Source organism: Lissotriton helveticus, chromosome 10 (assembly GCF_964261635.1).
Source record: "Lissotriton helveticus chromosome 10, aLisHel1.1, whole genome shotgun sequence".
Classification (NCBI taxonomy): Eukaryota; Metazoa; Chordata; class Amphibia; order Caudata; family Salamandridae; genus Lissotriton; species Lissotriton helveticus.
The window spans coordinates 962,977,751-963,001,455 of NC_136071.1; the positions used below are offsets into that span (position 1 = coordinate 962,977,751).

A 23,705-nucleotide genomic window follows, 5' to 3' on the forward strand; every position below is an offset into this window, starting at 1 on the left:
CTCCTGATTGTTAGGATTGGATTTTTCCAACCTTACAGTTATGCCAACCGGGTAGGGACCATTGCATAACCTAACACACCTTGTTTTGTCTTATTTTGTTTTCATTAAGTCACTCCTTCGTTGTTTAAAATAAGATCATGGTTATGCATTCCTTACTTTACAGTCCGGTTACAGGAGGGAGCAATAGGGTTAGTGTCCTTCCATTTCTGGTGCTCTGCAGCAGTTTCAAGAAGTTCTTGGAGTTTCTTGTTGCTCAAATGGCTGTCATTTCTGATATTTAGAAGTTTCCCTCGTCTTCAGTGCATGATTTTTGCTCGCGAGAAAGTGTCACTCATAGTCGTTGAAATGTCACTCATAATTTCACTGAAATGTTTTAAATGTCACACATGTCAATCTGAAACCTTGGCAGCTATGGAGTTGTGAGCAGGTAATACGTTGTGATAAATTAAGTAATGATTTTTAAAAGTAAGCTTTCCTCCAAGCCAGTGCTATTGAATTAACAATTTTCCTTGGCCTTGGCTCTATAAACTTCAGTGGCCTGATAATCTCAAAAGGTCCCTATTTTGTCTCACTAGATGGAAGTGTCCGGATGAGCTTATCCATAACTACCCATTCCAATCATTGTCGCCTTTAAGCATCATAAACTTCCTCCTTCACAAACCTTGTTGCATTTGTAAATTGTGCAGACGACCGCAAAACATTAGAATTAAAGTTGGAAACCCCAAAACCTGACTGACCATATCTGAATGAGGGTGTACTATTCGGAATTAGATGAACAGCATCAGAGTCATAATTTTGTGAGCATTCAGACAACTTTTAAATTGTTTTTAGACTCAATTTAGCTACTGTGGGGATGCACATTCTGTAGAGAAGAGCCCAAACAACCTCGTGCTTTTAGGGGGCGTTGAGGCGCAGAGAGAATAAAGGAAAAATGGTTAAAGTGTATTTGCATCTCACCCTTAACACAACCCTGTTGAATTTTCCATAGAAGAATAACCCGACAGTTTAGTATTATGTGCAAACATGAAAACCTATGATTTGTGCACATTTTTGTAAATCATTAAAATTGAGTCACAAAATAACCTGTATTTATCGTGACATTCATTGAGCAGTGATCCATTAGCCTATTGGTCTAATGAATATTTTAGATGCAGTGTATGACGTTTATTATAAAAAAAAAATGCCTCTGCATTGTTTGCAGTGTGCACTGCCGAAAGCATCTCTGAAACCGCTCCCTGTTGAGGAAAGAATGGTGATCTGCCATCCACGCCTCTTTGGTGGAATGCGATATTTAACTGCTTTTAAGTTGGCCCGTGGCTGGCACAGTCATAGAGCAGTGGTAATACCTCTCACTGAGGAGATGGTCCTTATCTTCTAATACAGATACAAACTTGGTGACTTTGTTGCAGTGCACAGCTTTACCCAGGCAGCCCATATATAAACCTCTCAAGTAAGTTAATAGCTGCAACCATCCCAATACAGTTATTTGATTTAGTTACGTATTGTGTGCCTTTGTGCCCTCTCTTGTCGCTAAACGAATGCTGCAGAGCACTATATGTTTTTTTAAACATACATTCTTCTCTTCATGTTGAAGAGGATCCTGCTGCCCTCCATCTCCAGCCACTCAATACTCCTACATCATTGTATGAGTGTGTTTTACAATCGAAAGAAGCATGAGTAAAGCCCATAGGTCTAGCTCACATTGTGGTATTCAAGTGACACCCTTTGGCTTTACCAATGTTGGCATTCACTGGAGGGAGGCGCCAAGCATGCCTAACGGCAGGAGATACAGAGGAGAAGAGGTGCCGTAAGAAGCATCCTTGTTTTGGGGTAGAGGAACCACCTGATTGCAATTAAAGCAGAGATAATCCACACACACAAAGGAAGAAGAGTCCCAATCAGAGTCCCAGTAGTAAGTGGAGAAGAACGGCCATTTCCACTCACTAAGTGGAGAGAGGTACTCAGAGAGGGCAAGAAATATAGAGACTGGTGGTTTTGCATAGAGAGCCAGATAGATAGATGGATGGAAATACATAGAACTGTACGGATGCAGAGAAAGATAGATAAATAGGTACATAGAGATAGGTATTGATAGATGGGTATGTGTAGATAGGTACATATAGATAGATGTACATAAATAGGTAGATACAAAAATAGGTACATATGTGCAGTATATAGATAGGACTAGACAGATGTAGGTAAATAGGTATAGTGTAGGTATAGAGATAGAAAAGCAGGTAGGAATAGTCTTTGTATATGGAAAGGTGACTGGTTTATATAGATTGAAAGGTTAGAAGTTTACCAAGAATAAATTCTGATCTGCTTGTGCCCAGGCAATCACTTCCAAAAACAAATCAGTGCAGATGGCCTGATACACAACATGCAGCTGGTGTACGGCAGGCTCGACCTCCTACCCATCTGGACCCCAGTGCCACTGCACCGGATGCACCTCTGGTAGGTATGGCGCTTTCGGGTAAAGGTGAAAGCGTAGCTACTGGGTATGCAGAGGCCTGGTGTTAGGGGAGAGGAGTGTTAAAGAATTGAAAGTATGATGAGGGGCTGAACATTCAGAAAACTGATTTAAATAGTCCATCCCAGTGGAGTCAGAAGGACACAGCCAGTGACTGAGCCAAAAATACTTGTGCGCGCTGATCCAAGATGTTATTGACAATGTCTCAAGTTAGTGGTTGATTGGCTCTGAGCTAAAGAAGTGAGTCACTTAAGGAGACTGATGCAACTCCTGCACTGGGTATTTACAGTTAGGATTGTATTCCATAGGAAATGCATTTATGTGTTGCTATTAACCTTTGCCCTATTTGAGAAATCTCCATGAAACTTTCCAAAAAAGTGCTACTTTTTGACCAGTTTGCACACAGAAAGTTTTGGTGATCGTCAAGAGGGTGCCGAGAAAAAGGGGGGAGGGGGCAAAATATGTTTTCCCTATTAATTTTTCCATAGGAACTTTAGACACTGCTTCAGCCCTAACTGCTGAACAGATTTAGATTAGATTTGGCAGAAAACTATATCTCTATCCAGAAAAAGTGATTTTGTGTTTTGAGGTAAATTTGTTCAGTAGTTTTGAAGAAATGAAGGTTATAAATAATTGTATATTTCATGCCGCGTAGGCGAGTGAGATTTGATTGGCTGGCTCCACCTCAACCAGGAAGGGGGGGCAGCCATCTTTGGATACAGGACTTGTTACTGAATCGTTAAAAAAATGCCCCCAAAAAATAAAAGATATAAGGGCACAGGGCACAGATACACTGACCCCCTAGGCCTGCTGGTGAGGTCTCAGAGGGACCCCACCTTGGGCCGCAAAGGTTTGTTTCCTTTAAATTATGGCGCAAATAGGTGGAGGATCCACTGCAAAAATATTTTTTAAATAAGTGCTGTCCCTCTCCCCGATCCTTCTGTGGCCCCTAGGGACCCACCCCCTTGGGTCAGTTGAAAGCTATGTCACAGGGAGCCCACCCCTGGGACATAGCGGTGTCCCTGCTCACATTGGCGGAGGCAGGGAAACCCGTCTGCAGGCACGGAAACTTGTTTGCTCCTGTTTGGTGGTCCCCTCCTCTTTAAAATAAATATGCCCCTGGGGGATGGGGTCCCCAGGGTCTAATGAGACTCTGGGAGGGGGACCATGCAGACCCCCTTCCCCTGCAGACCCCTTCCTCTTTAAAACATATATGGCCCTGGAGGATGGTGTTCTCAGGGCCATTTTAGGCTTGCTGAGGGGGTGCCCCCACCCCCATTTTTAAAAAAAAAGGTCCCTGGGTACAGGATCCCCGCCGTGCCCGACCAAAGGCCCTGTGCAGTATGGGGTCGGCTGCCTTTAGGGAGGTTGGCCGCATGCAAATCCTTATGACCAACCTCTGACTGCACATGGTTTGCTGCAGACCCTGTGGCCAACCCACTACCGTGCAAGACCATAGGCCCTGTGCAGTGTGGGATTGGCTGCTTTTAGGGGTGGTGACTACAAGCCTTAGGCAGTGTGCAGCATAGTGTTGGCTGCATACAGGAGGGGTAACTGGTCGCAGGCTAGGCTCTGTAGCTGAACTACCGCCACTCACGGCCTTTGGCTGGGCGTGGCAGGCGGGTTGGATTTAAGTATGGTAATTAAGTATTACTTTACATTTTATTTTTTTAAATACAAATTCACTGCAAAAACAAAGGTTAAAGTAACATTATAGTTAGGTGAAATGTACAGTAACAACATAACATTTTAAACTCTACAAAAGATTAGATACACGCTGCATATATATATTATCAAGACTGGCTGTAGACTTGTAGTTTAATGCAGAAGGTGCATAAAGCAATTATGGAATACGTTTTATGTTTAGTGCTTACAGTCAGTGATGGTTTGATTGCTCTGCCACCGAACAAGTTGGAAATTCTTATAACGGATTTTGTGATCATGGCTGATTCGAGATTTCTGGTGGATAGATGGTTAGACCATGATATCTTACTGTCAAATGTAGCTACAAGATAGTTCTATTGATTGACTGTTTTGATTAAAGCATCTCCTAAGATCCACGACATGGGCTTAGGTTTCGTTCCCAAGATCATCATTTTCATTTTTGACAGGTTAGCAATTCGCACAATCTCCAAACTTAATTCATTTGAATGATTTAGTAGGTGTTATAGGTCTTTTGGAGTTTGCAACAATATCACCTGGTCATCGGCGTGTGCCAAATATGATATTCTTCCATCTCCCAGCTTAGTTGGAATACTGAGGTCTGACTCATAAGACTCAATCAGATAAGCGATATACAAAGAGAATAATAAGGGGGTCAGAATGCATCCTTGTTTGCGTTCATTCTAAGTGCGGAATTTGGATGTCAAAACGTTGTTGGATAACCTTACCTGCAACTGTGCATCAGTATGTAATTCTATAAGGAAATGAAACAAGGAGGGGTCTATTTTCCACTTCTTCACCGTTCCCTCTAGTCTTTGCCGATTCACTTTGTTGAAGGCAGTAGAATAATCCACAAAGCAAGCATACAATGTTGTTCTGTTTTTTAATTATTTTTTTTACAGTAAGAGTTAAAGCCACAATGTTGTTAGCAGTTGAGCAGCCTGTGCAGAATTCAGGTTGTGCTAGTGGTATTAGAAGTTGTTTCGTAACCCAATTTGCAGTTTATTTAATAAGTGTTTGGCAAATAGCTTTCCTTCACAATCTAGGTGGGCTATTAATCTATAGCTGGCTGGGTGTTGTTTTGGTCCCCTTTATAGATTAGATGAGCTACTGCACCTTTCCATGAGGTAGGAATCTGCCCGTTCATATTACATATTACATCCCTCATGATATCTTCTATGACATCACTGAATAAATCACTGCAACATTTGAAGTGAAAGTATTGATGAGAAAACTGGGCATGGCGGTGGGCACGAGTTAGAGCTACCTTAGGGCACGAGTCATAGTTACTTGGGATAACGTTAACTATAGCTGGTGAATTTCAGTGTATTTTTAGAGTTTAAAACGTTACGTTTCTGAATGTTTCAGCTAACTATTACGTTACTTTAACCTTTGTTTTTTTCAGTGAAAATATATATATTATATTAATGTTATATTACACAGACTTGGTAAAATCATCTAAATCTGATATCTATCAAAGTTATTGTAACTTTGTTGCAGTTAATTTGTAGTTCCTCTAATAACAAGTGTTGAAACCTGGTGTGCATGGCTTTAAACTGCAGCTGCCAATATACATTGAAGCAGAGTCGGACTGGTTATAGGGAAATCTGGCAGTGCCAGAAGGGCTAATCTGACATATTAATCTATGGGTTGCATTTTGGCTGTCTGTGCACGTGTTTCATGATCTGGTGGGCTGACTTTTACTGTTGATTTCTCTAGTATTGTCTCAAACGTTGCCTGCAGCAAGCACAAATTCCCTGATTTGCAAATGTACCACTGTTTTCATCCTTCTGATTAGTTAATGTGGGACACTTTTTATTTGGTGCCCGGGCCTATTTTCGATTCATGTTGGACCCTGCATGTAAGAATAAAGTGTGTTGCAACAGGTGGAAACCATAGGCAATAAGGAGCTGTAGAGAACTTATGGTGTCCCAGTGGCCTCTGAGTTGTACTATAGGAGAATATTCTGACGCCCACATGACGAGAATATTTTCTTTATCATTAAAACTCTTTTGGTTTAGATTCTAATTCCTCATATGAGCATTGAGTCGATTGGGTGTTTCCTTTTTGACATGAAATTGCCTTACAGGTCTTTTTATTGTTGTTCAACATGGCTAAGCAACTCATTCACACTGTACAAAAGCATAACGGTTGACTCTCCAGAGATGTCTATTACGCCTTTTGAGTTTCTGATCTACATCTGAGGCCAGATTAGATAAACTGGATCTGATCTCAGCAAATTTGCAGTGGGTGAATGCAATTTTGCATCAGTCGACCATTGCAAACCGCATTTACTCCAACCATTTTAAAAAATGCCTTTGCATTAGCAGCCTATTGAAGTAAATGGTGCAAACCGGCTGCCAGTGTAGTTCACTCGATACGTTTTCAAAGACAAGACTTCACCTGCCATAGTTATCGGTGCCATATCTTAAATGGTTTAAGAACTTTCTTTTTCAATATTCTTTTAAGAAACATTTCTTGCATCCCTCCCCTGCCATCCGTCACCTCAGTACACAGACATCCAGGTACATGTATGGTTCATTAACCTGCAAGCCAGGAGCTAGTGTCTATATAATAAAGAAACAGGTTGAGAGGCACTTTTTAGCACAGACATTCCACTAAAGTTGCTCTTTCCCAGGCTTCAGATGCCTCTTAAGGTATATCCAACGAGCACAGGTCACCGCCCGCTTGTTGTCACCACCCTCTGGTTGTCACCACCGCAAGCTCAACCAGCCATTCTCTGATTTGGTTCAACACAATATTTGTAACACTCCACCTGAATAATGCAGAAGGAAACTCAACCCCGTCGCCTCTGTGTAAAGCTGTTTGTTTGGGATACCACCGATGTCACTTTAATTAGTGTGATAGTTCTGCCGGCATCCAGCAAGGCAGACGCAGAAACTTTGCCACTCAAGCTCTGCATGAATATTTTAGGAAGGGTGACGCAAGCTGGGGCTCTTGCAATGGTAATGCAGTGCCTTGGGACAAGTCTGGTTTTTTTTTTTCGTCTCCTACATCTTTGCACGATAGGGATTTTGAATTCTTAGACTTGGAATAATGCATGTTTCCATTTGTTGGCAGCGGAGTGCGATGATCCCTTTCAGTAATGCAAGGCAAGGCTCGTCAAGGCGCGTGCCAAGGTTATGTAGGAGACACGTGCATGACCGGCATTTTCATTTCCTGTTCCGAGCACGTCTCATCCTCACGCCAAGTCTCTTAAACTGCCCTTATAACACCAATAAATTGGAGAGGCGTGGACAGAACCCTCTGTGTCCTTCCTCCACACAACCCTCTGCTCTTATGTATCACTGCGCAGCAGAAACATTACACGCCTCATCCCACCGCAGGACCGATTACTAACTTGATTGTAGCCTCGAAAATGTAAACATTACTCAGGTTGTACCAGTGTAACTGTGGAAAGTGAACAAAGCGGGTGTGTACGCGGGCGTTGGGCGCTCCAGGGTTCACCTGCGCGTGGTTGACGCCCCTCTGCATGAAGGCGGCCACGCCCAGTCGAAGCGCTGACATCAGATGCGCACCTCACTGGACTATATCGGCTTCTGTCCCCTCAGATATGTTTCACAAAGATGTCTACACGGAACTGCCAGGGCATGGAGTCGGTCATCAAACACCTGGACACCATCCCCGAGGATAAGAAGGTCCGGGTGCAGCGCACGCAGAGCGGCTTCGAGCCCTTCGAGAAGCCGGCGAGCCAGGTGAAGAGGGTGCACTCGGAGAACAACGCCTGCATCAGCTTCAAGAGTGCATCCGCGGGGAAGGAGTCCCCCAAAGTCCGGCGGCATTCCAGCCCCAGCTCGGTGAGTGAGTCTGGCTGCAGCCTGCACCCGCATGCCCAGCCACTGCTTTACATGTATTTAACATTTGTATATAGCATGGCTCTGCCAGGTGAAGTGTCATTTAAGCCATATTAATGCAGAAGTCTTGGATCGCATTAATATTGCAACATTCATATCTAATAAAAAGAATATCTAATGATAATCATATCTAATAATAAGCAACGTCCAGAATTGCAGCTAGCATTGCAGTATCTGTGGGTGTTAGGGAACAGGTAGACGACAATTAATAATGACATCTATTCTTAATCTTAACCTTTCACGGGCTGAAAATAATACCAATGCTTAGGAGCGCGTGCCTTGAATTGTATTACTGTAGAACACTATTCATTATATCAGTTGTACATTTATAAAGTTAGGGAGATTGCAATCCTCGATCACGAATACAACATAAAACAAGTTGTTTATTGCTGTTTTGATGATAATGTGTTAGGAGCCTCAGGGACTTCTTAGGGATTTGGGGGGGCCCAGGGCAAATGCATTTCATGGGCCTCTTTTCGAAACAGCTTTGAATTTATGATCCAACTTCAGATCTGTCACGCCCTCGTTAGCCAGGTCACTGACCGTGCACAAGCACACTTCAAATTCTAAATGTGTTTACATATAATATTCAGGGATAGTGATGTGTGTTTTCAATATTGTAACACAGCTGCAGCTCAATAATATTACTGCAAATAATGTATGCAGCACCCTCCCATTTCTCATATGTGAAGTTCTGTTTGGATTCAAAAGAAACTTTTTTTAATGGATAATGCATGAAACGTAAACACAACATTACTCTGAAAAATGTCTGCAATAGATTCTCCCACATCCCCCACATTAAAAATACATTACAAGAACAAGGTATTTAACAATTATTTAAGGTCATCAGTGCAAAACTCTCTACAGAACAGATCTGGCTTTATCAGGGGGGGCCCTGAAAGGCAGAGGCCCTAGGCCAAAGCCCACTTTGCCCATGCCTTAAAACGTCTCTGAAGAGGATTTGCGTTTTTCGGCAAATAGTACCTAGTTCTGTAAACTATATCCCTAACTAGCAGTGACGTTGTTTATTTGTGAACTTGTTTCTTTGTGAAAAAGCCTGGGTGGCTCACTGGTTAGAGGAGGCATACCCTGAAGCAGAGGTCAGACCCGGGACCAGGGTTCAATTCCCGACGCGGCAGGGTCTGAGCCCAAGTGTCCACGGACTCGATAATTCTCACTTCGGTGCCTACTAGAATCACGGGTTCACACTCTGCAACTCTGGGCAATAGCTTGCTTAATCTCCACTACGGCCCCCCCGCGGCGGGATGCCTGGCTTTCATCTTGGGGATGCCCAGTACGGGTTATCTCACAGGGAAAAGCCAGGACGGGTTCCCAATGCAAGCGCCGAGATGCCCAAGGGTAAGTCGAGCGCTATATAAGAACACACATACATACATACATACATACTGCGCAATGCGGAATCACGTACAGCTGCAGACACCCTTTCCCTGGTGTACTTACTTGCACCGTATTAAGAGTTACAGCTCCCTTTCTGCGCTGCTGGCTTCTAAGTACCTGCAGAAGTGTACCCTTGTTTGCTTCAATGCAATTGTTGGAAATGTTTTCAATGAAGGGGCTCAGAGCCATGTTTCTAAATTACAACGTTTATTGTGGTAGCTGAAACGACCTGGTGGCAGCCAGTCCGAATTTTCTTACCAGTGGTGCCCTTTAGCTCTTGCTTGTTTCTCAAAAGGTATGTTCGCATTTTTTTAACATATTGTTCCTCTAGAAAATATGTTATATGTTGACAATCTGTTTACAGTGCCATAGAGGTAGTTATCCCCAATAATGTGGTGAGTAGAAAAAATTTAAAGATTTATATCGAAGCTCAACATGTAATTTACAGGTCACTTTTAGGCGATTAATGGATGAGCTGAATGGTGGTCACATCAAGCTGTGGTGAGTGGTACCCAGAGGCATTTTGTGATGATTGGTTAAGGTGAGAAGGACAATGATCAGGATGAAGGATGCTTGCTTAGTGTTGCTTAGTGTTGTAGTGTTGAGTTGGTTTATCATTCAGGTTAAAAGTTGTACTCTTGCCAAACAGTCTGATTTATCATCTGGGGCAGTGATAGGAAGTTTTATTATCACGGTTAGATGTTATAAATGCCACACCAAGGACCAAAGCCAGTATGTAGTGTCCATTGTCATAACTACAGTTTAGGAGGAAAGAGTTAGCTTTTGCCGTTTCTTAAGATAACAGATTGAAATCGAAAGCAGATAGTACTTTGTAACCAGAAAAACGCGCATCCGGCATTTCCAGTCTAGTATTAACAGAGAAAAGTTTAGACCAGATTTGCTCATTATTTTGTAAGGGGGAGAATATTGTGCAACTCTCCTCTGATAATATTGCAAATCGTAATCAGACTCTAACATGTACCTAACAATATTTTCTTAAGAAGGTTTTTTTTTGGTACTATGTGATTAGGATACACAAAGGATTACGACTACTATGTTTTTCTGATGAGGTATTGCACGTTTTTCCCCCCAGTAGCGTCCTAAAATGTGTGCTTCAATTATTGAGCGATGACCCTTGTTGAAGGCTTTAAATCACAATTTGAAAAATGTATCAGTGATGCCACAAGGATGTTAGGAATTATGGTGAATTATAAGCATTTTTCAGAAAGGGAAAAACGTTTATAATCTTTTATTTTTTTAGATGTATCTTCGTTGTGTAAGCACAGTTTTGTGCTATTATTTGTGTCATGGAAAATATGGGTAGAGTTTCTGAAAGCTGAATTGAGGGTAAACTTTCTGCAATTTCATGAATCTGTTTCTCCTTCATCTCTAAAATATGTCTGCATGTGTGTGAAACATATCATACATACGACACCTGTTTTGCACATATTCAAAAATATGATTTGTGAGGTTATTTCTAACTATTAACATTTTAAACTAAACGCTCGTAAATCCAAGGGAAGTTAATAGCGTTCAATACAATCTCTAAAGTCCTCCAAAGAGAATTAGCAATGCATCATGACCGTCAGTAGAATACAATAACACAAAGAACCCACGTTCAGAAATGTTACTAAACCTTATTAAAAAGCACAACTGTTAATGCATTGATCTGAGATGTGGGAAGATAAAAGTCTAGTTGGCACCACCTTGAAATGATTCACTACACATACATGGAAAACCAGCATCCAGACACGTGCGAATTCCAAACTTAGGAACCACAGTTTATTCCACATACTATATTCCCCTGTTAACGCTGGAGAACAACATAAAACATTGGATAGCGTTTCTCCGCATTGCTGCACTGCAGACAGCCTTGGCTTGTGGACAGGGAGTTCCATCTGGGGCAGAGTTAGTTGAAAGCTAAAATGCCGAAGTGTAATATAATAAAACCGCAGCAATAAGGTCCATCTACCTACGACCAGTGCTTATATTGGAAAAATAGAAGTGTAGGTACTCAGTACCAGAGTACCTGCTTGTTTCTGAGAAGGGACAATACTCTCCAATTAAAAGTATTACAGTTCTCTTAAGAAGTGCCATTACTCTCTGTTGCAAAATAAAAAAGTGCCGGTACTCGGTACCGGACAGTACCGGCCCATTTAAAGCATTGCCTACGACTACATTTGACCAATCCTGTATGAGTTGAAAACGAGCAGTGAATGCTGTTTCCATGCTAAATCCTCATAATCCTCCATGGATTTAACCTTGATACGACCACCCAGAATCTGTTTGAAAAATAACTAAAGTAACAGCATCCCATGGCTCGGTCATTACAAGGGAATCCAAGTCCTTATTCTAGTAACATTGCCAAACATAGGTGTAGGTTTTAGAGTGCATTCGCATCTCAGCCCACAAGATCTATTTGGGACACTGTGAATGTGGATGCTGGTTGCTTTCATGACCCAAAGTTATTCCGTTGCATATCTCGAGCCTAAATTGGGCCCACACCATCACCGTCAAGTCCGGTAGGCAAAACAGAGTTTGTCAATCAATTCCACTGTGCTCTACAGACACTTTTCTGCAATTCTAACGAAAAACTACAGTGTTAGAATTCCGTAATGAGTGAGGTATACCCTGATGTCTGGTGTTATGTAATGGAACAGCAGCTAAAACACTGTCAGCATTTCCTACGGAAGAGGCTTCATGATATATGACGTTTTGTCATAGCTTTTTAGTCAATGCAGATGTGAAATATGCAGTTTAAAAGTGTGAAGTGAAGTGTGTCTTTAGTATGGGGCCACCGACTATGTAGCCCAATGACTGTTTTCTGCTCATCCTTTCCTCTTTTGTAGTAATGCCTGTTGAAAATGCTCCATCTGGTGGTTAGCGCAGGAGTTTACATTTGAAGGTGACCCTGACCTTCAGTGCGATCCTGCCTTCCGGCAAACGCTCACTGTTTCACATCAATACTCGCTCTTTGGAGCCAGCTTGAAATGGCCATCTTGGAATTTTCAAGACGGGTCTGCAGAAACAGGACAGAATATGTAAAATTCTTCTCAAGGTTGATTCTAAGTCTAGAAGCAGACAATAGACTTAGTGTTGCCCCTTCCTGGAAGATGTGTAGGTGGATTGAGCAAGCAAATAGAAAACAGAGCCAGGGCCCACATATGGCCTACATATTGGTCTGCCTCACGTAGAAGTCCCATCTGCAGATCAGCTGATCTGGAGAGCCAATATAGTTTGTTCCTGAAAAGGATTAGAGAATGTATTGGAAACAAGAAAACACTGCTGGTAAGCATGCACGGCTCCCTAGACCTGCCACGCTGTGCATCTGTGATCCTGGCCCTTTTACCTAGCAGTGAACAGATAGTCTGGCACTGAGTTTACGACAAATGGGCTATGTATATCTGCTGTTTTGTGGCTGAAGAGGGGCACAAGGATTTCAATTTCAATCTGAAATCTACTTTGTGCTCTTTATTGTATGAGCATTGTCAACCTCGGCACCTTTAGAATTGTCTCTAGTCAGGATGTTTCAAGTTATTTCAGTTACAATATCTCTAAATCTCCAAGTCTAACCACGGGTTGTCCCTACTCCCAGTGGGTCCCACCTCGTTCTCTGGGTGCTTCCAATGGATTGTGAGCAGACAGTACTGTAAACCCTGAACACAACAAGCTATTATTGAGGACCAAAGGAGTGAGAATGACCATGACTGCCAATTGTGGTGTGTCATACCATCGCCATAGACTCATTGGCACCAGGTTGAGGTTTTATTAGCCCCCAAAACTGTTTCATACTCTGATCACCGACCCTGGAGGCTAGATTCTGCTGTGTACGAGCCGACAATTGACTCAAGCTATTCTTTCATTGCCTGTGTGAAGTTCTCTGTGTGAGTCAAATCATTATTTACAACAAGACCCCATAGTATAGATTATTTCAGATAAATGGCAGATATGTCATAGCCCTTATGGCAATGTATAATTCCTTGTCCAGTGTCATGTCGTTTCGCCTGACCCCGCTTCAGGACAGGGCAGGCGACCAGGAAACAGGAAGTGGGGAACCGGAAAGGGTATAGTCTGTAAGCCAGTTCGAGGCTGGCAGGGAATAAAGCAGCAAGCAAACATAACTGTTCCCGACTCAGTGTAGTTATTGCCAGGGAGATCACGACAATGGCGACGAGGATGGGATGTTCATAAACCCCACAAACAACGCTATCGCCCAGCCAACTACTGTGGCCGATCACTGAGTCCTGCAGCCCGCACAACAACAGCGCGAAAGGCGCGAAAGCTGAGATCGGCTCCGGAGCCGTCAGAAGCCGCCATCCCCAACCCGGCCTGAAGCTCACTGAGTCACGGAGCACTAGCGGCCGACGGGAGCAGGAGCGCACATGCCAGAGCGCCACCCCCAAGCGCTTCCAGACGCGAGCAGCCAGAAAGAGCGCGCAAACCTCGTGAGGTGCGAAGGAGAGGAGCGCACGCATCCAGAGACGGATGAGCAGCGAGGAGTGAGGGTGAGTCGCAACCCGGCAGCTCTCCCCCGCGAGACCCTGAACAAAGGTCTGACAATAGTCAGCAGCCACGCGCCAGCCACATTGGGGAAAGGTGACCCGACGTCCCGCGCGGCGGCCATCTTTGAGTCAGGCGCCAGCACACAGCTAACCTACGAATCCTTGATGGCGGCCATTTTAAAGTCAGGCGACCACCATGACAAGTGATTTCAATAGCAAAGAAAAGAGCGGGAGCCACATAAAGACAAAGGAGAACTGCCCAGAAGCCAGAATTAATACAAAGCTCACGCCAACATAACCAGCCCCCTCGAGTCATCAGTCGCAGATGTCAAATCCTGATAGCTCATCCGGAGGGAACGGCGTAGCAGGCCCAGTTTCACAAGCTAACACAGGAGGACCAGCCCCTCCGGTCACTGCACCCACAATGGCCAACGCCCCCACTGGAGCCTCGTTCATGCGACAACCACAGCCATTACCACTGACGCCAGGCAATAGTATGGGCCCGACGTGGAAGAGCTGGAGTGAAGACTTCGAGGACTACATGGTAGGATCCATGGTGCAAGACCCCAAGCAAAAACTAGTGGCACTAAGAAACCTGATAGGCTCAGAAATTGCGCAAATTATCAAAGAACTACCCAATGCAGCAACCGCCACTTACGAAGAGGTAAAAGAGGCTCTTAATAGGCGATTCCTTCACAAACGCAACGTGGATTATGAGCGACACACGTTCCACCTGGCCACACAGGAGAAGGACGAATGTATGAGCGATTTTATCATGTGCATCAGAAGATTGGCACGATACTGTGAATTCAACACCTTCAAAACGGAAGACGCATTGAGGCTCCGCATCATCGCCGGATGTCAATCTGAAAATCTCCGTCGTAGACTCCTAAAGAAACCGCATACCCTAGAGGAAATCGAAGAGTTAACGAGAATCAACGATCAAGCGGAAGACTACGCCAAACGGATGGGAACTCACAAACCGGACCAGAAAGACCACGCTCTGCGAGTCCAGGTACACAGATCTTCCAAGACTGCCAAGCCCATGGCAAAACCTCACAAGTCCCATAACACCCGAAAGACATCCTCCAGAAGAAGCTCGCGGCACACCAAGTCCACAAAGTCAGCACCCGCCTGCTACAGATGTGGGCAAGAATACCCACACTCATGATCATGTCCGGCAATTGGCCAGCGGTGTCACCGCTGTGGAAAGGACAATCATTTTGAAATAGCATGTCAAGCCAAGCAACCGACCCACAGATCGTCGACCAAGGGCTACGACACGCGTCACCATGCACGTGCTGTAAAGGGGAGAGAAGGACGCTCATCCAGCTCATCCAACTCCAGTGTTCAGTCAGCATACTCCCATCGATCAAGAGGTCGCTCCGGGAGCACCCACCGAAACAGGTATCGAACAACAGAATCCTATCGGTCACGCAGAGACACATCCAGCAAGTCATCCTCACACACTTCATCACAGGACAGTGATGAATACATCTGCATGGTTTCATCGTCACATCATCCGACATCACAAGACAGCGATGAATACATTTGCATGGTATCGGACCCGGACCGCCTGAAACAATACCCGAAACTTGACATCCTGATAGGAGACCATCCAGCAAAATTTGTTCTGGACTCCGGAGCCTCACTAAACTATATCTGTGCGCTGGAATACCACAATATGAAACAAAAACCCAAACTGGAACCCGCAGCGGTCCGCATATTCACGTGGATGTCACGCAAACCTCTACCTTGCCTAGGCCGGTTTCACACCACTCTCAAGTTCAAAGAGCGGAAAATCGATGCTTACATCCATGTAGTAGAAGGACCAGACATGGCAGACTGCCTGCTCAGCCTGCCCACAGCGGAAAGACTCAAACTTGTGGAAGTCCTTTACATTGACTGAAGACGCCCCCAACATCGCGGCAAAGTTCCCGAATCTCTTCAAAGGCCTTGGGAAGTTGAACCATTTCAAGGTAAAACTCCACATCAATGAAAACGTGACACCTATTGCTCAACACCACAGAAAGGTGCCGTTCCACCTACAACAAGCCGTTGATGACGAGCTCCAAATTCTCCTTCAAACAGACATCATTGAACGCACGTCAGGACCCACTCCATGGGTGTCACCAGTCGTGGTAGTCCCCAAAAAGGGACAGGACAACAAAGTCAGACTGTGTGTCGACATGCGTGCGCCCAACACAGCCATCGAACGGGAGCGCCACCCGGGACCGCACATCAGTGATATGATCACAAAACTCAATGGCGCCACCGTGTTCTCCAAACTCGACCTCAACAAAGGTTATCACCAGTTGGAGCTCCATGACAAATCAAGATACATCACGACCTTTACCACACATCAAGGTCTCTTCCGTTACAAACGCCTGAACTTTGGCATTTCCTCGGCCGCCGAGATCTTCCAGGAAGCCATCAGACGGGTCATACAAGGCATTCCCAACGCCTTCAACTACAGTGATGATCTGCTAGTCTTTGGTAAAGATCAAACAGAACATGACACCGCTCTGGACAGAGTCTGCCACACATTGCTGACCGCAAATCTAACACTCAACGCCAGCAAATGCGAGTTTCACAAGGACACTTTGAAGTTCTACGGACACATCTTCTCCAAGGACGGAATGAGACCTGACCCAGAAAAGGTAGCTGCACTTGCTGACACACCAACACCCCGAGATGTGAGCGATCTCCGTTCTTTCCTTGGAATGGCGAGTTACTGCGCACGCTACATTCGTGACTACGCCACAATCAGCTATCCCCTACGAGAGCTCACTCGTCAGGGCCAGCCATTTGAATGGACCGAGGCGTGCCAACATGCATTCACCGTGATCAAACAAGCGGTTGGATCCGCCATAAATCTGGCATATTTTGACACAAAGAAGAAAACAGAGATCACAGTCGACGCCAGCCCGGTGGGACTGGGCGCCATCTTGGCCCAATATCGTGACAACTCAGATCAACGCCACATCATTGCATACGCAAGCCGTAGCCTCACGGACACTGAAAAAGCATACTCCCAACCGGAGAAGGAAAGCTTGGCCGTGGTGTGGGCGTGCGAACACTTCAACCTGTTCGTCTACGGAAAACATTTTACGATCATCACGGATCACCAGGCACTCATCACAATCTTTGGGAACCCCAACGCAAAAATGCCGCCGCGTATTGAACGGTGGGGCCTGCGCCTGCAAGACTACATATTCACCATCATCCACAAGCCTGGGAAGGCCGAGAATCCAGCCGATTTCATGTCACGCCACCCACTGGCCGGAGCTCGTGTTGCACTATCGGTGGCTGATGAATACCTCCATTTCGTTGTTGACACAGCGTGTCCACCCACGGTTCCAATTGAAGCCATTCAGGAGGCCTCTGCGCTCGACCCACTTGTGCAGGCTGTAATGACCCGCGTCCGCACAAACTCCTGGAGAGACGTGAAGCATTCACCTCATGAATCTGATCAACTTCGTCAAGATATTGCCAGTTTTCAACGTGTGCGTGACGAACTCTCCATCAGTGACAATGGCCTCCTCTTAAGAGGGGGGAGGATCGTGATTCCACACAAACTGCGTCAAGGAGTCATCAACTTGGCACACGAAGGCCACAGAGGCATCAACGCAACCAAGAAAGCCCTGAGGGAACGTGTTTGGTTCCCCACACTCGACCACATGGTAGAAACAACTCTGGAAGATTGCATGACATGCCAAGTAGTCGGTCGGAAGGAACCACCAGCACCACTACAGATGACAGAATTACCGGAAGGAGTATGACAACAAGTTGCAGTCGACTTCTTTGGACCGCTGCAGTCCGGACAATACATCATTGTTGCCATGGACGAATACTCCCGGTTCCCATTTGCACACCTAATAACATCCACCAGAGCAACAGCAGTAATTCCCGTGCTCGATGAAATCTTTGCAGCTTGGGGCATTCCCCTACGAGTAAAAACAGACAATGGACCCCCGTTCAACGGCCAAGAATTCACAAACTTCGCGACCCATCTTAACTTCAAACATCCAAAAATCACTCCGCTATGGCCACAGGCGAACGGCATGGTGGAACGATTCATGGGAACGCTCAAAAAGGCAATCCAGCAGGCCGAGTTAACTCACCGGGATGTCCAACAGACACTGAACGAAGTGTTAAGAGCATACCGAAACACGCCACACAACACCATCAACCAGTGCCCAGCCACTGTGATGCTAGGAAGGACACCTCGAACCAGACTACCCATGGTAGGCACCACTCCCCAACGACGGAATATTACTGTTGACCACAATACTCTAGTCGAGATTGATCAGGAAAACAAGCACAAGATGAAGACATATGCCGATCAGCGTAGACATGCCAAAGAATCCAACATTCAGGAAGGGGACTGGGTGATAGTCCTGTGGTAAATAAATAATTAATTACCTGATCTATTTTTGACTATAAGCAATAAACGGTTAGCTCAATAAATAAGAGTCAAGATACGAGGTAGCTAGAGTGTACAGGCTTTAATCAGGCATAAAAGGACTGGAACAGGACAGCCTGCATGGGAATGGGATGGCAGGGCCCGGCAGCTGCCGGGGCAGGATCTGGGAATGGCTAGCAAACTTTAATAACAGTGCACAATATTTATAGTTAAACAAATACATTGTATTCAATACAGTAGGCGTAGCAGTAGGCGGAGTTTGTAGCAGTCGCGAAAGATAAGACATAAAGTGGGTGTAACAAGAGGTGTGTACAGGGCGTATACATAGACATGTGATGCAAACGTAACAGAATATGTCATAAACGGGGCGGAAACATGGAGGGGGCTACCTGAGCAGCTGGGACCTCTAACCTAGTGGTGCGCGCAAACTGACAATGACGTGTTACTAGGGAGAACTGGGGGCTATGACTTCTGTGCCAGAAGAGGAGACTAAAAGTCTGGAGTGTCAGAGCGACATGTACCTAAAGCCTATCTAGTATCTCGTGTTTAGGGAACATGTTGATAGAATCCAAAAGTTATCAGGGCAAAGGCTAACAGACATTAAGACTGGTGCATACATAATCCTACATGTAGTGTGTGTGCGGGGAATATTCTATGAATATTAATACAGTATTTCTCTTACATGGAGACATAAAGGCTAGACCATGACGGAAACTATTGATGCGATTCAGTAGCTTAGGAATGCAGAGAAGGAGGGCTGGACTGATAACTAGAATCATAACATACTCTTGGCAGACTCGGAGGCAGAGCCAGGCCGAGCCGGGCACTGCGAGGCATGAAAGTAAGTGAAGGGTCAGGGATACAGGTGGGGGCTGTATCGCTCCTCGAGGAGGGTTCAGGAGACAGGAGCTGAATCTGAGTCCGGGCCCTTTTGAGGCCTAGAAACGGGGACAATTCAATGAATTAACGTGCACACTGAAAAACGTGGCAACGTAGCTTTACATAGGCCTAATATTCGTTGTATTCACGATAACTGGAAACTGGCATACTAGAGATGGACACAACTGTAATTGCGTCTTTAATCGATCAGAGGGGAATACATGCATATCAATCATGCACATATAACATAAGATGGGGAACACGTAGGCACATATAACATGGCAAAATTTACTTTTCCACATTCCCTCCTTGTGCCCTACGTTTCCATCAGGAAACATCTATATTCATGATACCATCTATCATTTCATATAGCATCATTTGCTCGTCTCGAATTGTCTTGGAACGGGACTTAGGACTAGGAATACAAGAGGTAGCACAAATGCCGCAAATCGCAGGGCCACATTGTATACAGAGGCAGCAACTGAATATGATCGTTACTGCAATACCTAGGAATGACAATACTTTCCATCCCCAGGCGGATATGATACTCCAGAGCCAACCGGACCATTTCCAGGGGCCTGGATTCTGGTGTAACTGATGGGCAATTTTATGAAGTCTGGTTATAGCTGAATAAACAGACGGCGCGTTATTAGGAATGAAAATGCAGCAACTAGATCCGATGACTCTACATGCTCCTCCTCTATCGGCCAGTATGACGTCAAGAACGAGACGATTTTGGAGCACGACAAATCTCATAGCAGATTGCTCTTCGGTTAAGTTACCTAGAGCAGAAGTAGTCTCATTCACTACTGCTTCAAGGGTTCTGGTTAGTCTACGTATTAACTTACTATTCTGGACAGGGCCTATAAAAAAGAAGAAACCTTTATTAAAATCTTGATACTGTTCTAGAGTAGTTTCAGTTTGATCGACAATTGGGGACTCGACCTCCCTTCTATGTCTGACGTGTACTAGACGTGTGTTTCTGTGATAATCTGATGGGGCTAGAAAAACTGGTGGCAGTAGGAAGGCAATGTAACATGTTCCATCCCAATCGAGGGGTAGACGAACATATGCGGTCTGACCACAAACAAAATAAGAATGACGTGAAGCTTTGAAAATAGATTTCCCACTGTCACTATACTCGACAGTAGTAGTACAATCACTATGTCCTACTTGTGCGGAACCATTGTTTCTGACACATAATTTGCCTTTGACTGGTAGTACTGAAATAGCAGGTAAGTCTGGAGTAGTATCAGACTGAACATTCAGGACCATAAAATTCGAAGAATAATTACCTAAATCATATACTTCATTTTCTAGATCTAACCCTGTTCTATGGGAGAGACCTTGCTTGTCTGGAAAACATGTTCTATTCAGAAGGGACATATCATTAGAAGATGACGTTAACGTGGACCATGCTCCACACGAACCATTATGTGAGAACGGATAAGGAAAGAGTGGCAGAACTCCCTTCGGTGTCTGGAAAGGGGGGAGTCGACCACACACCCAACAATTAGTAGCATTGCTGGTCTGGTGTGAATAGTGTAACATTCTGATGAATGTATTATTTCTCATAGCAAGACGATAGGATAGCTCGTGAGGAGGCAGATCACTAAATGTGTGCTCTACTGTAGCATTAGAAAACTTATTTACATGAGAAATTGGAAAACATAAATGCAATGCATAACTTGTGCAGGTAACCATCAAACTTAAGAATAATAGAAAACTTAGAAAAACGATACATCTGATAGAGTTTTGACTAACTCTCTCACTATGGGGGTCTATCTCATACATGTCAGATACCTGTCTAACCGTTTCACCCGAGAGGGACTTAGACAATTAAACTGGCTGACTTATTTTACTAGACCGGAGTTTTAATTTATACTCCTGCTGCGGAGTTTTCTCTAACAGAGGAACTTTCAGTTCGGGATTGAGATTAATGTCTGATTTAGAGTCTTGTTTCAGGCAGTCTTTAGAAATGGAACAGTCTTTGGAATTGTCATTAAAAGTCTTTTTTCGGGTTCCATGAAATTTCTTGATATGCGACAGATGGACCCAACCCTTGCGGCCTTCCAACTTCACGGCCGTGCGGGTGGTCAGAAGGACTAGTCTCGGCTCCTTCCAACGAGGCTCCAGCGGACTTGAACGATCAAAGTTGCGGACCAATACTAGGTCACCTGGAATGACCTCATGCGGTTTCACTTCAGTATTGTCTGGAAATGCGGCGGCAACCTGTGAACGACAAGAGTGTAGGGCAGACATCAAGGAAGCTAGGTAATCTGTCAACATATTACTGGAAACATCTGTAATACTGCGGGGTCTAGGTGTACCCCACATATTTGGGGGACGGCCGAATACGACCTCATAAGGGGACAGACCTGATCTGGAGTGTGCGACCATGCGCATAAAGAATAGAGCAACTGGCAGGGCAACTAGCCAGTCTACACCTTTCTCTTTACATGTCTTAGCAATACGGATTTTCAGAGTTTGATTATGTCTCTCTACGAGACCGGCTGCTTCTGGATGGCGCACACAATGGAACTTCCACTGGTACCCTAACAAGAGGGAAACATGCTTCATTAGCTCGGATGAGAATGGCTGGCCGTTATCTGAATACACGACCCTAGGGAGTCCATAACGGGGGAAGAATTCACGAACCAACTGCTTGGCAGTGGTCGCGGCTGTGTAATCTGGAACTGGATATGCTTCTGTCCACCTGGACAAAGCGCATACTACTACAAGGACATACTTGAAACCTCGACATCGCTCCATCTGAATATAATCCATCTGGAGGACTTCAAAAGGGTGGTCAGGGGGTTGGAATCCACCTTGTTCCACCGGGACACTTTTACCTGGATTGAACTGGCAACATATCATACAAGTACGGACTTTCTGCTTGGCTGCAGCTCGTAAGTGCTTGTTGAACCAAAGGTTCTGTATACTGTCTAACATAGCTTTTTCTCCTAGATGTGCTGGACTATGTGCGGTATTGATAATGACTTGAACCATAGAGTCGGGGAGAAACCATGTGGCTTTTCCCTTCGTCACCCATCCCTGATCTGTCTGGACCCCTCCTTGTTCAGACCATTTCTTTGTTTCATCGGGAGTAGCATGTAACTGTATGTCTATGACATCTTGTGTAGGGTCCTTAACTGTCATACAAGTAGTCGGATCTAGAATGCATGTCTGTGTCTTGTTAACTGGAATGTCTGGGGTCTGAGCTGTAAGCTTGGCTGTTCGATCTGCTAGATCATTACCTTGGGAGATGATATCAGTAACTTTCGTATGTGCTTTGCACTTCATGATAGCGATAGCTGTCGGTAAATGTATTGCATCTAACAGAGCTTGAATGAGGAGACCATGCTGAATCTTGGTTCCATGAGAAGTCATGAAACCTCTCTCCTGCCAGAGTACTCCGAAGTCGTGTACAACTCCGAATGCGTAACGTGAATCTGTATATATGTTCACTTTCAGGTTCTTGGCACGTATGCAGGCTTGGGTCAGAGCAACTAGCTCTGCTGCTTGAGCAGACAGGGTGTCAATACGGTGTGTCTCAATAACTTCAGTGTCAGTAGTCACTGCATACGCGGCTACTAGTTCTCCTGTACTAGTTCTCATACATGAACCGTCCACATAAAGTGTCAGGTCGGGATTAGGTAATGCAATGTCTGTCAGGTCTTGTCTTGGCTTAGTCATAGTGTTAATAACTTCCACACAGTCATGTGTGACAGGATTTGAAGTAACTGACGGTAACAGAGTAGCAGGATTTAGAACGTTGCAACGTCTGATTTCTATGTGTGGCTGGAACAGTGTCAGTTCATAACCTGTTAAACGTGCAATGGTCAAGTGCTGAGTCTGTGTTCGGTTTAAAAGAACTTCCACGGAGTGTGGAACTTGTACTGTCAGGGAGTGTCCTAATACTATGGGATCACTTTGTCTGATAGCTAGAGCTGTGGCTGCAACTGACTTGAGGCACGCAGGCAGAGCCTGGGCTACTGGATCTAATGTGCTCGAAAAATAAGCACAGGGCTTGTACTGTCCTGCTTGATCTTGTGTGAGAACAGATAATGCAGTACCATCACGTTCTGTGACAAAAAGTGTAAAAGGCTTACTGTAGTTCGGTGTAGCTAGAACAGGTGCTTGGCATAAGGCTTTCTTTAATTCATTAAAACCAAGTGTATGTTCAGATGTCCAAGGGAGAACAGTCGATACGGCTGCCTCCTGGGTCGTTAACTGTATCAGTGGTTTAGCTAGAAATGCGTACTGAGGAATCCATTGTCTGCAGTAAGAAGTGAGGCCAATAAAAGCACGTACCTCCTTCTGTGTCTTGGGCTGTGGAAGACTCGCTAATAACTGGATACGGTCTGGTGTCAACTGCCTACCCCACTTGGACAGTAAGTGGCCTAAGTAGATCACTTGCTGGACACAGAATTGAAGCTTCGAAGGGGACACCTTGTGTCCCATCTCGGCTAGAAAATACAGAACTGTAAGTG

General features: G+C 44.8%; 1 protein-coding gene across 1 annotated transcript in view; it reads left to right on the top strand.

Annotated features, from left to right (window-relative positions):
- CDK14 (cyclin dependent kinase 14) overlaps positions 1-23,705 on the top strand; it is a 2,636,151-nt gene that overhangs the window by 746,380 nt on the left and 1,866,066 nt on the right. The window contains exon 3 of the mRNA XM_078663634.1: positions 7,705-7,950. Coding sequence (XP_078519760.1) covers positions 7,705-7,950 — 246 coding nt within the window. The remainder of the gene's footprint in view (positions 1-7,704; positions 7,951-23,705) is intronic.